We start from the raw sequence: 13046 nt of genomic DNA, 5'->3' as shown, positions 1-13046 counted from the left end.
ACGGTTAATTGGTCCCACCACACCCTCAAGATTGCTGAGACAAGGGGCGGGGGCGGTGGGGGGCATGCACATATGTGTTCTTGCAGACCCCCAGGCACACAGCCACATGCAGAGGAGAGGGTCACCATGGGAGAGGGTCATCCCAACATGCACAGCTCTGGGGTGGATGACCCGAATACACAAGCTTGGGCACCCTCAAGTGAGTCCAGACCCCAGGACACACTGGTGGGACATCCACGTGCCTTGGGCCCATGTCACATGGGGGCACATGCAGATGTACACAAACACTCCAGGTGCGGGGACCCACCAGCAGGTGCCTGAGATGACAGATACACATAAAAGACGCTGTACATGTGTCCACGTGGCCCCAGACCATTCAAATGAACACATGGGAGAGCCACACTGGCACACACATGGTCACAGGCACCACATTGTCTCACAAGGCCCCCAGAGATCCAGCTCCAGTCTCTGACGCACATGGGGCCCCTCGAGAGGGGACTCCATGCAGCCAGCCCTTCCCCACGTGCACACACATGCACACGTCAGCGGCTGGACCCCACGTGCTCCCCATGCCCGCCAGCCACCACACCCTCCACAGCCGCGTGTGTTATTAGAAAGCGTGGGGAGGGGCCGGGCGCTTGGCAGCAGCGACCTGGGTGGGGAGCGGTGGTGGGCGTGGGGCCAGGCCACAGTGGCGGTGACCCCACAGCGGTGATCGGGCAGCCAGGCGGCGGCGCCGGGGCCAGATAAGGCTCTTCCGGCTGAGTCAGTGTGGTTCCCAAGGCTGGCACGGGCAGGGGAACGGTGCCAGGGCTGTCAGGCGGGCACCCTCCCTGCGCCCGCCATGGCCCAGCTGGCTCTGTGCCAGCAGCCGCAGTGGCTTTGATGAGGCGGGTGCTGCTCCAGGATGGCAGGGCTGGGTTCCTAGGGGGCTTCGCAGCACTGGTCCCACCCCCAGCACAGGGCCCAGGGCCCCGGCTCCCCAGGAAGACGCCTGGCGCCAGAGCTGGCCCACAGGACCCATGGGCCTGGCCCCCAGCCTGTTCCACCCCCGGCACGCCAGCTAAACGTCACTGGGCCCAGAAACCAGTGCCTGACCTCCTGCCTGTGCCCAGAACACACTTCTCCACCCAAAACTTCTCACCCTCCTCCCTGGCCCCACAGGGCTAGCTGTGGTGCCCGGCCGTGGATCCCAGCAGGGTTCTCCCAGCGTCCCTCTCCCTCCCCTAGCACTGCTAAATCTTGCGAAGGCCCCCCCTCTGAGCCCACCTTGGCTTGCCCTATTGTACTGCCCACCTCTACCTCTCCCACTTCATGGTCCAGCCACACGGTTCCAAGATACAGACCCTAACCATTCTCTGGCCATCTGGCCAACTCTTACGTATCCTACAAAGCCCCAGTTCCAAACCCCATTCCTCTGGGCAGCCTTCCCTCTAGCCCAGCCCTGACTGTACGGCTGGAGTGCCTGTGTCCATCTCTGGCCTTCCAGGTGAAGAAAGTATCTGCCACATCCTCCTGCAGCCCTAGGAATTTCTGCTCCCCACCCCTACCCTACACAACCCCAAGAGATGTTTACTGCAGTGTTGTTTACAACTGGGAAATAGGAAAAAAGACCAATGTGTTGGTGTCAGCCCCACAAGGGAAAATGAAGCAGCTAAAAAGAACCAGGCTACTCAAAACACTGATAAAATAAACAAAGAGTGAAAATAATGGGAAAAAATGAGAAAACTGGTATGTCCAGCTCAGTGAATGGCAGACACCAGCAACCCCCCAAAGACCACACTTCAATATGCTGCCCATCACGCTTTAATACCCTGCCTGTCACACTTCTGTGTGAGTGGACAGAGAAAGGCCTGGAAAGACGGCGTGGCTGATGCCAGGAAGGTTGGGGAGGGGGCTGGCGGGCTCAGACCTTGCTGGAATCCTTCCTTTTTTTCCTACCAGAATGGTATCAAGTGTCACTTCTGAAATCAAAAAAAAAGACTTTAAAAATGTATGTGTGTATATTTTCCATAATTTAAAAAAAAAATCTAGTGAGCTGAAAAACACAGGAAAAAAAAAATGTGACCACAGCCCCTTGCTGAGGGAGCATCTGGGGCCCAGGGCTGCACCCTAAGTTGTCTGAACCCATTTTTTGGGCCACAGAAGCTTGTGTGGAGAAGGACACCCATGGGAATTCAAGGGGCCCCGGGAGGCCCGGGGCAGGGTGGGGAAGGGGGGACAGGCAGGGTCCATAGCAAGGATGCGGCAGCCTCTCAGAGCCGGGGACCTGAGGCTGATGGTGGCTTTTCTATCTGGGGGCCTCTGTGTCCAGACCTTGGGTTCTGACACCCTGCTGGGGGGCCCTGACTGACCACCTCCGTTTCAGATGAGGAGACGGAGGATCAGAACCACCCAGGTTCTCTCCAAACCCTCACCAGTGGGGCTTGCCCCCTGCCCCTTCCCATCCGTCCACTCCTCTGGTACACCCTGCGGTCAAGTTCCAGCCTGACACATCCCCCGTGTGACCGTGGGCAAGTGGCTTCACGGGTCTATGCCTCAGTTTCCCTACCTGCACACTTGTCCAAACACAGTGCCCCCCACCAGCACCAGTGTACACAAGACACTCGCAAGATGTTCAACCTGCCACCTGTGCATAGGTGACAAGCACCACCTGGAACCGTCATCTCTACACCTCTGAGCTTATTTACTAGTGATGGTGAGCAGACACGACCTTGGGAAGCAGGGGGAGTAAGATCCCAACATTTAATGCAAACTGAAACCACAGGGAGATAGCACACCACCCCCGGAGGGACAGCTGGAATCAGAGTCATAACCACAAGTGTCGGTGAGGACGTGGAGAAACTGGAACCCTCAGCTTGGATGCAAAATGGAGCAGCCACCGTGAACAAGAGCAGCTCCTCAGAAGACTAAACACAGAGTTATCATATGACGCGGCACCTCCTCTCCCAGGTACATGCCCATGAGAACCGAAAGCACACATTCATGCACAAACTCGTGCACACACATTCACAGCCGCCAAAGGGAGAAACAACCCCGGTGTCCATCAGTGGATGAGTGGGTAAATAAAATGCTGTGTGTATGTGTGTGTGTGTGTGTGTGTGTGTGTGTGCATGCATGTACAGACACATGCATGCAAGCACGGCATGTGCATAATGGAACATTACTCAGCCAAGAAAAGGAGAGAAGCCCTGACACTCACTACCATGTGGACAGATCCTGAGAACAGGATGCTTAGTGAAAGAAGCAAACACAGAAGGACACACGGGGCGTGATTCCACTGATAGGAAACGTCCAGAACAGGCAGATCTAGAGACTGATTGTCAGGAGCCAGGGGAGGAGTGGGGTAATAGCGAAAGGGCACACGTTAAAAGCTTTATTTTTAAAGTGACAAAATGTTCTAAAATTGATGGTGGTGATGGCTGCACAACCCCATGAATGCATGAAAAGCCACTGAATTGCACTTTCCATGGCTGAATCACATGCTACATAAATTTTATATCAATAAAACCACGAGCAAAAATCCCAGCATTTATCTGTAGAGTCACTGAAACTAAGGATTCAAGTCCTTAAGTGGCTGAAGACCCGCAATTGAGTCTGTTTGCTTGAAAACCCCACGATGGCACTTTCTTGAGAGCCCTGCACAGCCCTGCTGGTGACAGGAAGCCACCGGGATGTCACCAGGATGCCATATCTGATGGCAGAAGGCAAGCTGCTGATTGCGCCCTGTGACACACTGCGATCCTGGCCAGCCCTGGCCTCCATCAGCTTGTGTCCCTGGGGCCGCCCAGTAGCGAGGTTCTTGGCTTCCAAGGAAAGATTCCGTGGCCGTGAGCCTGCTGCTCCCAGCCCCTCCCCAGCCTGGCTGCCCCCCAAACCCTGCGGCTGACGGCGGGATTTCACGGCTGTCGAGGGTTTTTGGGCGGAAGTCAGGCCTGGGCCCTGCCAAGACCGGGGAGGAAGAGGCAGAGATGGTGCCAAGCAGGCGGCCGGCCGGCCCGGCTGCCACGTGCCAGGAAGGGGGTGGGGCAGGCACCAGAGTCAACACAGCCCCGACATCTGCCAGGCTGGCTAGGCCCGGGCCACTGTTGACACTGGCTGCACAGGTGCCTGGCCAGCTGGGCAGGAGGTCAGTGCAGGCGGCTGGAACTGCCACAGCTAGGCAGGAATAGGACCCTGGCATCTGCCCACCAACCCCCAGCCCCTCCATCTGGGAATTCAATCCCAGGCCCTGCAGGGCCAAGCCCAGTGGCAGCATCTGGCCTCCACACACAAGCCATGCTACATCCTACCCCAGGGCCTTTGCACGGGTGCCCCACGGTCCAAGTGCCCAGCTCCTCTGCCAACCAGCCTTGGCCCATGTGCTACATTCTCCAGCGGCTGCCAGGCTGGGTCTTATCATCCCTTCCCACCCCTCTGTTTACAGATCTTCTTTGCCCCTGGCAGAGGAGCTGGGCATCCCATAGACACTCCACAAGCATGAGGCTAACTTGTGACCTGCGTTCCCTGTGCTTCTTGGGCCTCAGTTTCCCCATCTGTGCCCTGACCCTGGGGGTCCTCAAGACATCACCTGTTTCCCAGACCAGCAAGATAACGGCCCCTCGAGTTACTTTGCTCCTGATGGGCCGAGGGGGCTTTGCAGTCAGGACACCTGACCCCTGGCCTCTGCTGGGCCTGGTCACTCAAAACCAGGTTGGGTGGGGCTGGGGGATACTTGTCCACCCTCAACCCCACAGTGGCTGTGGGCTTGTCCCTTCCTCCTGCCTGGCAGTAACCCTGTGAGATGGGGGTTATCTGTCCGGCTCTGGCCTCCAGCCTGGGGCTCCCTGAGGGCTGAACTCAGATGGCAAACATTGATGTAAATTACCCATGAGACTTCTGTTTCGTTACTTTTACTCCAACAGAAGTCAGGAGCTCGGTTCTGGGAAACCCACCACTCCCCCTGCCCCCCTCATGCCTCGCCTCTGTTTTCTCATCCGCACAAGTAGACAGACAGCAGCCCAGACATAAGTGGGCCCCCTGGAAGGGGAGGCAGACTGAGGCAGGTTGCAGGCTGGGGTCTACATGCCAGGGTGGGGACTTCAGGCTGGAGGGGGGCAGCCAGGGTCATGCGTGGGGAGTGGTCAGCCACGCCCTGGGAAGGTGACGTCTGCTGTGTGTCAATCCACCCCCCACACAGCATGCCAGGACCCAGCCGGAAGCCAGGGCAGCCCCACCCAGCCTGAGATGCCCGGGCAGGGGATTAACCCTCCTGCCTTCCTTAGTCTGGCCTCCTGCCTCAGGCCACTGCCCTGGCCACGCCCACTCCAGGGGCACATTCCCCTCCTGCCTTTACACCTGCCCCTGCATCACCCCACCACAGTCTTGGCTCATCCCCCTCATGCTGCATGTCTGCTTCTATACTTTGAGTTTTCTGAGGGTCACCAGGGTCCCAGTGCCCTTTCCCCACGCGGCAGTGGGGCCTCCTGCTCCCTTGAGGAGGGTCCCACCGCCCATCCCAGAAGCCAGCATGGGTGGGGGGGTGCCCCAAGGCCACACACAGCCACCTCCCGAATCCCATGTGCCTGGCGCGTCCCCAGCCCCGTGGAGCCCAGATGAGGGCTGGGCACAGGGCCTGGGAGGCCAAGTCCCCACGTCCACTCTCGGAGGTCGAGGCAGGGCCCAGCTGGCCTCAGGCTGGAATGCAAACCCAGCCGGCTGCCCCAGCCGCCATCTGGTTTCCATCTGCCTGGCCTGACGAGGCCGGACTTCAAAGGCTCCCCCGCCTGGCCACTTCCTCTGCCCTGGCCGCCCGCGGGGACGGCACCAGGACGCCTGCTTCCTCCCCGCCCCTTCTGAGCCCAGGGAGCTGCTCCACTGGCCATCCACACCAACGTGGCCACCCCCTGCTCAGCCCCTTCCATGGCCACAGCCTCAACAGACCAGACTCTACGCTACTGACAATGCCTCTGGCCGCGCCTTCTGGCTGCACCCACGACCCCCAGAGCCCCATATAGGACAGTGGCCTTTCCCCAAGCCAGGGCCTCCACTCAGAACCCACTTTGCTTAGGTCTCTCTGCTTGGCCTTCTGGTACAGACAGAGTCTGCTGAACTTCCCTTCCTGACTCCTGTCCTCATGTGTCCTCATGTCCCTGCATTTACTGGCCGGCCCGTCCCACCCATGGGCCACAATCCCACACTGGGGCTTCCATGGGATGCCCCAGGCCCAACAGCCGAGCTCCTGGCCCTTGAGGGCAGGTCAGAAGGACTCTGTCAGCGACCACCCGCAGCCCCAATTACGACGCAAGGCCCACCTGCTTGAACTGCTCCTCATACGTCCAGTCTCCGTGGTCTGGTGGCTGTAGCTGAGGTGCAGCATGGGCAGCCCCTCCGGGGACAGCCGGGCCAGTTCCCGGACGCTCCTGGCCACCCAGTGCCCGGGATCCACTGTCACCACGGAAGGCCTGGAGCGGCTGAGCCTTGCGGGGGAACAGAGCTGCGGGGCCCAGGCTGGCGGCGCCCGGGGGCCCAAGCCCCTCCTCGTCCTCGTAGTCCTCATCTTCCTCATCCTCTTCGTCGTCCCCCAGGTCTTCCTCCAGCTCCTCCTCCTCCTCCTCCTCCTCCCATTTTGGCTTCCTGGGGCCGACAAAGGGCACGGGTCAGGGGAGAAGGCGCCAGCTCAACTCAGGCCCTAGCTCAACTCAGGCCCTGGGGCAAGGGTCCCACCTCATTCGGCCTTGGTTTCCCTGTCTGGACGTGGGTGAGCTGTCAAGAGCACCTGTGAGCAGAACTGCTCAGGGTGTGGCCCTTACTGCCCTGTTCCCAGTTAGCCCAGAGCAATTAGAGGTGTCCCTGTGGCACGAACCCCCCCCACCTACCTGCTAATCCCCTCTCTCCCTGTCCCCGGCACAGGCTTCCTCACTAGGCCCTGAATACACCGACCCTATTCCTGCCTTGGGGCCTTCACTGAGGCTGTTCCCTCTGCCATGCATGCTGTTCTCTGCTCCCCTCGCCCCCTCCTAAGGGCTGTCACCTGCACAGGGAGACCTTCACCCACAACGCCCCAAAAATTGATTCCAGCCCCAGCCACCCTCCCCTCAACATCCCCTCTTTATTTTCTTGGCAACTCTGATCACAGCCCATAATCACACTCATGTGTGACTTGTCAAACTTCTGCCCAGGAGGATCCCACCAGGGTCTTGCCAGTGCCCAGCTCGGAACCCGCATCAGATGCTGGTGAGACACACACAAGGGCCAATGGATGCTCGCTCTGTGCAGGCTGCTCCTGGGCCATGGACTCTAACTAAGTCTGTCCCCACCACTAAATCTCCTACAGCCTCGCTAGGCGATGGGGGCCGCCAATCCCGTGTGAGTAGCTCCATTTAAATTAAGGTGAAATAAAGCTACAGACGCGGAGTGCGGCTGCACTGGCCACGTGTATGTGAGCCCTCTGGGACAGGAGGCCCCCATCTCTGGCGGTGCAGATGGAGAATTGTCCACCAGTGAGTTCTAAAGGATGGTATGCCCCAGGAGGTCAGCAGGACAGGAGTTTTGTCCTTCCTCTATGGCAGTGTCCCCAGGGCTGAGAGTGGCCGGTGCAGGGCATGTGGTCGGCACGTGGAGCCCACAGACCCCGACTCACAGGTCATCGTCGGAGCCTGCATCCTCAAAGCGGCCATCGCCCGTGGGGAGGCTGGCTGCCTCCCTGCCTCGGCCGGGTTGGGTGGGCGAGCCCGGTGCCCCCTCCAGGGCCACATCCTCATCCTCCGAGCCGGGGGGCCCGTCCTCCGAGCTGGGACTGGGCGCATGGCCAAGGCCAGCAGCAGCGGCCCGCATGGCGGCCAGGGCGGCCATCTGCGCCCGCTGCATCCGGGCGCTCTCAGGCTCCCTGTCCTCCTCCGGAGTGGCCCTGGTGCGGGCTGGGGGTTCAGGGGGCGGCGGCGGCTGCCGGGCCTCCAGTTCTTGGCGTGCCCGCTGCTGCCGCTGCAGGAGCGTCTCCATCACAGCCTGCAACTTCATGGCCCTGCGGGCCGGGCCGCCCCGGGCACCAGGAGGGGGCGGTGGGGGCGGCCCCTGTGGGGAGGGGGCCCGGCCGCACTGCAGTGTGGGGGCCGCGGGGGAGCCGGGGCAGTGCAGGGTGGCAGGGGGCAGGGGCAGGCACCACTGGGCTCAGGCTGAGGGCTGGCGGGGCATGCCAGTGGCAGGCGGGCGACGCCTCTTTTCTCACACTGAGCACCGGGGGGTGGTGGCGGCTGGCGGGTGGCTCATTCACGTGTATACAGAAACCTGGGGGTGACAAGAGACCGTCAGACTGCACCTGGGCTCCTCCCCACTGAGGTCAGACCTCAAAGGCCTCTGGGAAAATCCCTTCCATACATGCCCATCAGGGTGCAAACCTGTGGGCCTCCCTGGAGGTGGAGGAGCATGCTCGCCCCATCTTCCCCCCTCCGTCCACCCTCCAGCAGGCTGAGAAGCAGGGTCACTATGCACTGGACTCCCAAGGGCCTCGAGGCAGCCCCCACCCGTCTGGGCCACAGAGAAACAATACCCCCCCGGAAAGAGCTGGATTATGGCTTCATAAACAGAGCAAGGGGACCAAGTATTCCCGGTCTCTGATTGGTCAAAGCTGGCTACCAGGTGCCAGAGTCCAGGGGGCTCCAGGTTCCAGTTCTGAGTTCTAGGTGCTGCTCACAGACATGCTAGTGCAGACTGGCCCAGGGGGCTCCAGGCACCCTCCTTTCTCATAGAAACCAGGGCTGACCCAGATTGAGCACCTGGTGTATACAGGCTCAGGCTTCCCCACTCAAGCTCCCACCTCATCCCTAAACCTCAGTTACTCCAGGCCTCAGTCTCCCCATCTGCAAAACAGGGCCCATACAGCACCCATCTCCTTGTGCCAAAGCAGGAATGATGCAAGTTTGTGATGATGCAGGTGCAATCCCAGAAGGCACTCGCTAGACTTATGGAAGGAGACTGGACGGGCCACGTTTCACGGATGGAGAAAATAGGTTTGAGTTGTCCTGCTGGAGGGCATACAGCAAGTTCTGGGCAAGACTGAGGGTCGAATCCAGAACCCAGGTCTAGGGGAATGCTGGAACCTCCCAATGGCCCCCACATGCTCTCTGGCGGCTTCCCTACCCTTTGGGACCCCAAGTGGGGCTCAGGGCCCAGAACACAGCCCACTCTGCCCCCTGTCCCCCTCCCCAAGCCTGGGGTCCCTTTGGATCACTGCCAACTTGTTCTGCCAGGGCCTTGGGCAGGCTCCAGGAATGGATGTCCCAGAGCCACCACCAAGGATAGGAGGATGTAGCCCCCTATCTGCATCCCAGCCCCCAACCCAGCCCAGGCCACACCCCCACCTGCCCAGGCTGCCAATAAAATAGACCAGGCAGAACTCAACAGGCCTGGCAGAGATACCCCAGATGGTACATCACTGAGATGCTGGGGGGGGACAGGAGGGTCCAGGAGCCACCCCAGCTGGCCAGTGACCCCCACAGGCTTCTGAGCATCTCCTCAGGCAGAAGGGGCCAGTGGGCAGGAGCTCCTGGTTGACAGCAGACACGGGCCACCAGGCTGACTGGTCTCCCAGCCCCTCCTGTGACCTGCTAAGAGAAGCCTGACCCCTCCCCCAGGGGAATCTTGTAGTAGAGACCCTCCCAGCCTCCCCAATCACGGGAGGGTGCCCCTCCCCAGTGATAGGGTTCCCAGCAGGACGGGTGAAAGGGCAGTGGGGTGGCAGGTGGGGGCCCCTGCAGGAAAGTGGGGAGGGACCCGTCCCCAAAGGGCCTGAGTACTCAGCAGGGGCAGGGGTCCCAGGGCACGAAGACTCTCTCAGAGGCCATACTGCTGGAGAGTGACCAGCACAGCCTGCCCTTAGAGGCAGCAGAAGAGCACCCAGCCCCCACCCCCGGGGATGGGCAGTCACCCGTCCCCCCACCAGCCCCCAGAAGTGCTGAGGGGACATTTCTCACCCAGTGTCTAGTCTGGTCTGCTGCCCCTCCCCCACCATTGACAACTTCAAGATGAGCCCCCTTCCCCACGGAAATGCTCTGGGCATCGCCCCCTCCCTTTGTGGGGGGGAGAAGGAAGAGGCCAAAGGAAGCCACTCCCCCCCAAGCCACCACCCCCAGGCCTGCTGGGTTTAATGACCCTTCCGGGTCCACGGGTGGGGGAGGGGAGCAGTGCAGGCTTCCACGTAGGGGCTGGTGGAGGGGGCAGGTGGGAACCCCAAAGCCCCTCTAGGCCTGGGCCTGCTCCCCCCACCGTGGCTGCCATTAACCCTAGGCTGAGGACGCCCACCCCTCCAGACCCCTCCCTGCAAGAGCCCTTTGTCCTTGGCCCTACCCCCACTTTATGACAACCCCAGGGGAGAGGCATTCCCAGGCAGGGACTGGGCTAGGATGGGAGGGGGCTGCCGGGGGCTCGCTGGGACCTGGCTGCGGGGGGCGGCAAGGAGGGATCTGAGGCCACACCCTCTCCCCCCTCCCAGGCCTCCCGGAGAGAGGTCACCAGCTCGGCCCAGGGCTTGCAAAACACGGTTATTTAAAGAGTTGTGCAAGGCTGGGCCCCGCGGGTGGCGAAAGGGGGCCCTCACTTCACGAGGGGAAGAGGAGGGGGGAGGGCGGGGCAGAAAGGTGGGGAGGGGGCTAGGAGAGTCCGGAGGGGGTGGCCCGGAGGAAGTGAGAAAAGAAACGCTGAAGAGGGAGAAGAAATTAGACGACAGAAACCCAAGTCCGATTTCAAAGGCTTCTTGGAAAGCGACCGATTTGCATGGTGGTGGGGGGGCAAACCCTCCGGGCCAGGCGACTGAAAACGGAAGATTATTGACAAACCGGCCACCCGGGGTCCGCGGAACGTTGGAATTGACCAACGCGCTCTCCCCGCGCTTCCTGCGCCCGCTTTTGTGTCTGGGGGGTACTTAAAGAGGGAGGAGACTTTTCCAGAGGATCCCCGCCAAAGAGTTAGGGCTCGGGCCGAGCCTCCCCCACTCCCCGGCCGCGGGCCCCGTGGGGTCCCCTCCAGGGGCCCCTTTCTGCCCAAGAGCCGACACTTTATAAATAAACCATCCAGGCTGAGGAGGGTCACCAGAGAACTGCCCTCCCGACCCGGCGCTCCCACTCCCCTCGAGGCTCCAGAATAAAACACGGATTCCAGCGACAATAAATGAAATAACCCCGACCATAGCCCCCCGCGCGCGCGCCTAAAGACCATTTCCTTCCGCTGGGGGTGGGGGGGTACACACACACTCGCGACCCCCGATCACTCCCGCACCCGCGCAATATGGTAGGGGTGAGGGGTCCGAGGGGGTCGAAGAGAAAATCGCCCCAACTCCGACCCACTCGGGTAGCCTTTCCGCACCCACGTTCCTGACCAACTTTGGGGACCCCCCCTCATTAGTTTCCAGGGCGCGCGATGCCCACCCGGGACGAAACCCGCGTTTTAAAAGCCCGGCCCATCTACTGCCCCAGCCTCACCGCGCGGGGCGCGCTAGGGGGGCGCAGGGCCCGCTCGGGGGGCGCATGCCCCACGCCTGGCGTCCGGCCCTGCCCCGGCCGCGCCTGGCCTCCGGCCCGGGCCGCGAGCTGCGCGCTGCTGGCTCCCGGCCACCGCCGGGTTTGTGCCTCGCGCCGACTCACCGAGTCGCCAGCCGAGTCCGCGTCTACACCCCCCACCGACCCGATTGGTAAAAGTCTCCCCGCGCGCGGCCTCCCCCGCCCCTCCCCTCCCCCCCACCGGCGCGCTCACCGCCCCGCAGACAAATCACTGGGTGACAAATCGCTCTCAGATGCAAATACCTCGCCGGTGATTCAGCGCCGCGGCCCGGGACGCGGGGAGGGCTCTCGTAAGGCCCCCTCCCCCTTCCCGGACACCCCCTCGCCCCCCGCGCTTGGTCCGAAGACGCTCCAAAAGCCCAGGGGTGTTAGGGAAGGGGAGACAGTGGACGGAAATTTTCAAGTCGTGGCCCCTTTAAATGATAATAAATAATAAAAGGGAAGGGGAACAGGGACGCGGTATGCCCCGCCCCTATCTAGGGACGGTCGGTAATGTGCTCTCCGCGGGTCAGAGCGTACAGGACACCGAGGGGGCAGGCAGGGCTGGAAGCGACCCAGGAAAAGAGGGAGGGGAGAAAGAAAGTTGAGGCTCCGCCTGGATGGGCTTAGGGCACAGGAGCCCGGGACCTCTACCTATTGTAACGACCGCCGAGGCTATACCTACCGTGCTCGGAGTTTCACCCCTGTCCCTTGGACTAAGCTACTCAGCTAAAGGCTTCACCCCCAGGAATGGTGCCTCGGTTTCCTAGTCTGTAAAGTGGGGATTAGAGACTTGATAAACAAAGGATCTGCGGTGACAGGAAAAGAGAGCAGTGCTGGGTCGGTGGGAGGGGGCTAGGGCTCTGCGATGAGGGCGCTGTGGAGGGGGTTCTGGGAGAGGGAGAGGCTGCCAGCCGTGGGCACCGTACTGGCAAAGCCGTGGGGTGGCGTCCAGGATTCTTGGGAGGGCTTATCGAGAAGTCCTGATGACCCCTACCCTCCCCACTCCCCACCCCCTACAGCCCCCTCCTCTTGGAAACCTGACTACCCACACCTTCTAGAAGGAGAGGCAAGATTATCTTCTGGGTAATCATAATTCATTAATAATTTCCATCTTCTGAGCAGCGCTCAGTCGCGCGGCCATGTGCCCAACGCATGAAGTTCACATTTTTGTGTAATGCAGACGTCTGTCCCCATTTCAGACAGCGGGGGAAACTGAGGCCAGAGTAGGTTGGGGTAAGGTGGGGTTTGGGGGCCCCTGGGAGCTAATCGCAGGGGCCCAGGCTCCAGCCCAGATAAGAGCAAAGTGAGAGCACGGAGGGCAGGCAGGGGCCACCCAGAGGGCCCCTATGGGAAGGGACTGAAGTCCCTGATCTTGAGTTGTGGTTGGGGGGGGGAGGGTGTAGCCCCTCCAGTACAACAGACAGCATTGCCATCTTCTGGGGGTCCTTCCCCCACTCAACATCACCCATCCCCACTGAGGCCCTGTCTCTCTTGAGGATTTCCAAACCCAGGGGACAGTGCAAGGGAGCCACC

General features: G+C 61.1%; 1 protein-coding gene across 13 annotated transcripts in view; it reads right to left on the bottom strand.

The window, feature by feature from the left end:
• The window catches only part of ARID3A (AT-rich interaction domain 3A), a 32757-nt gene extending 20818 nt beyond the window's left edge, over positions 1 to 11939 (bottom strand). For 3 of the 13 annotated variants that reach the window (XM_081502411.1, XM_081502406.1, XM_081502416.1), the window contains exons 1-3: positions 11775 to 11939; positions 7622 to 8265; positions 6294 to 6615 (exon numbers count right to left, since the gene is read on the bottom strand). In XM_081502411.1, the coding sequence (XP_081358537.1) occupies positions 6294 to 6615; positions 7622 to 7998 (699 nt within the window). In that variant the 5' untranslated portion in view covers positions 7999 to 8265; positions 11775 to 11939. Of the gene's footprint in view, positions 1 to 6293; positions 6616 to 7621; positions 8266 to 8375; positions 8471 to 11453; positions 11658 to 11724 lie in introns of those variants that run through there. The other 10 variants (XM_081502403.1, XM_081502414.1, XM_081502410.1 and 7 more) reach the window with 4 other exon arrangements.
• Positions 11940 to 13046: the final 1107 nt, after the last annotated feature.

Source organism: Giraffa tippelskirchi, chromosome 6 (genome assembly GCF_054371585.1).
Source record: "Giraffa tippelskirchi isolate mGirTip1 chromosome 6, T2T-mGirTip1v1.2.pri, whole genome shotgun sequence".
NCBI lineage: Eukaryota > Metazoa > Chordata > Mammalia > Artiodactyla > Giraffidae > Giraffa > Giraffa tippelskirchi.
Note: the sequence above shows the minus strand (reverse complement) of the source record. Positions and strands in the feature narration are given on the sequence as shown.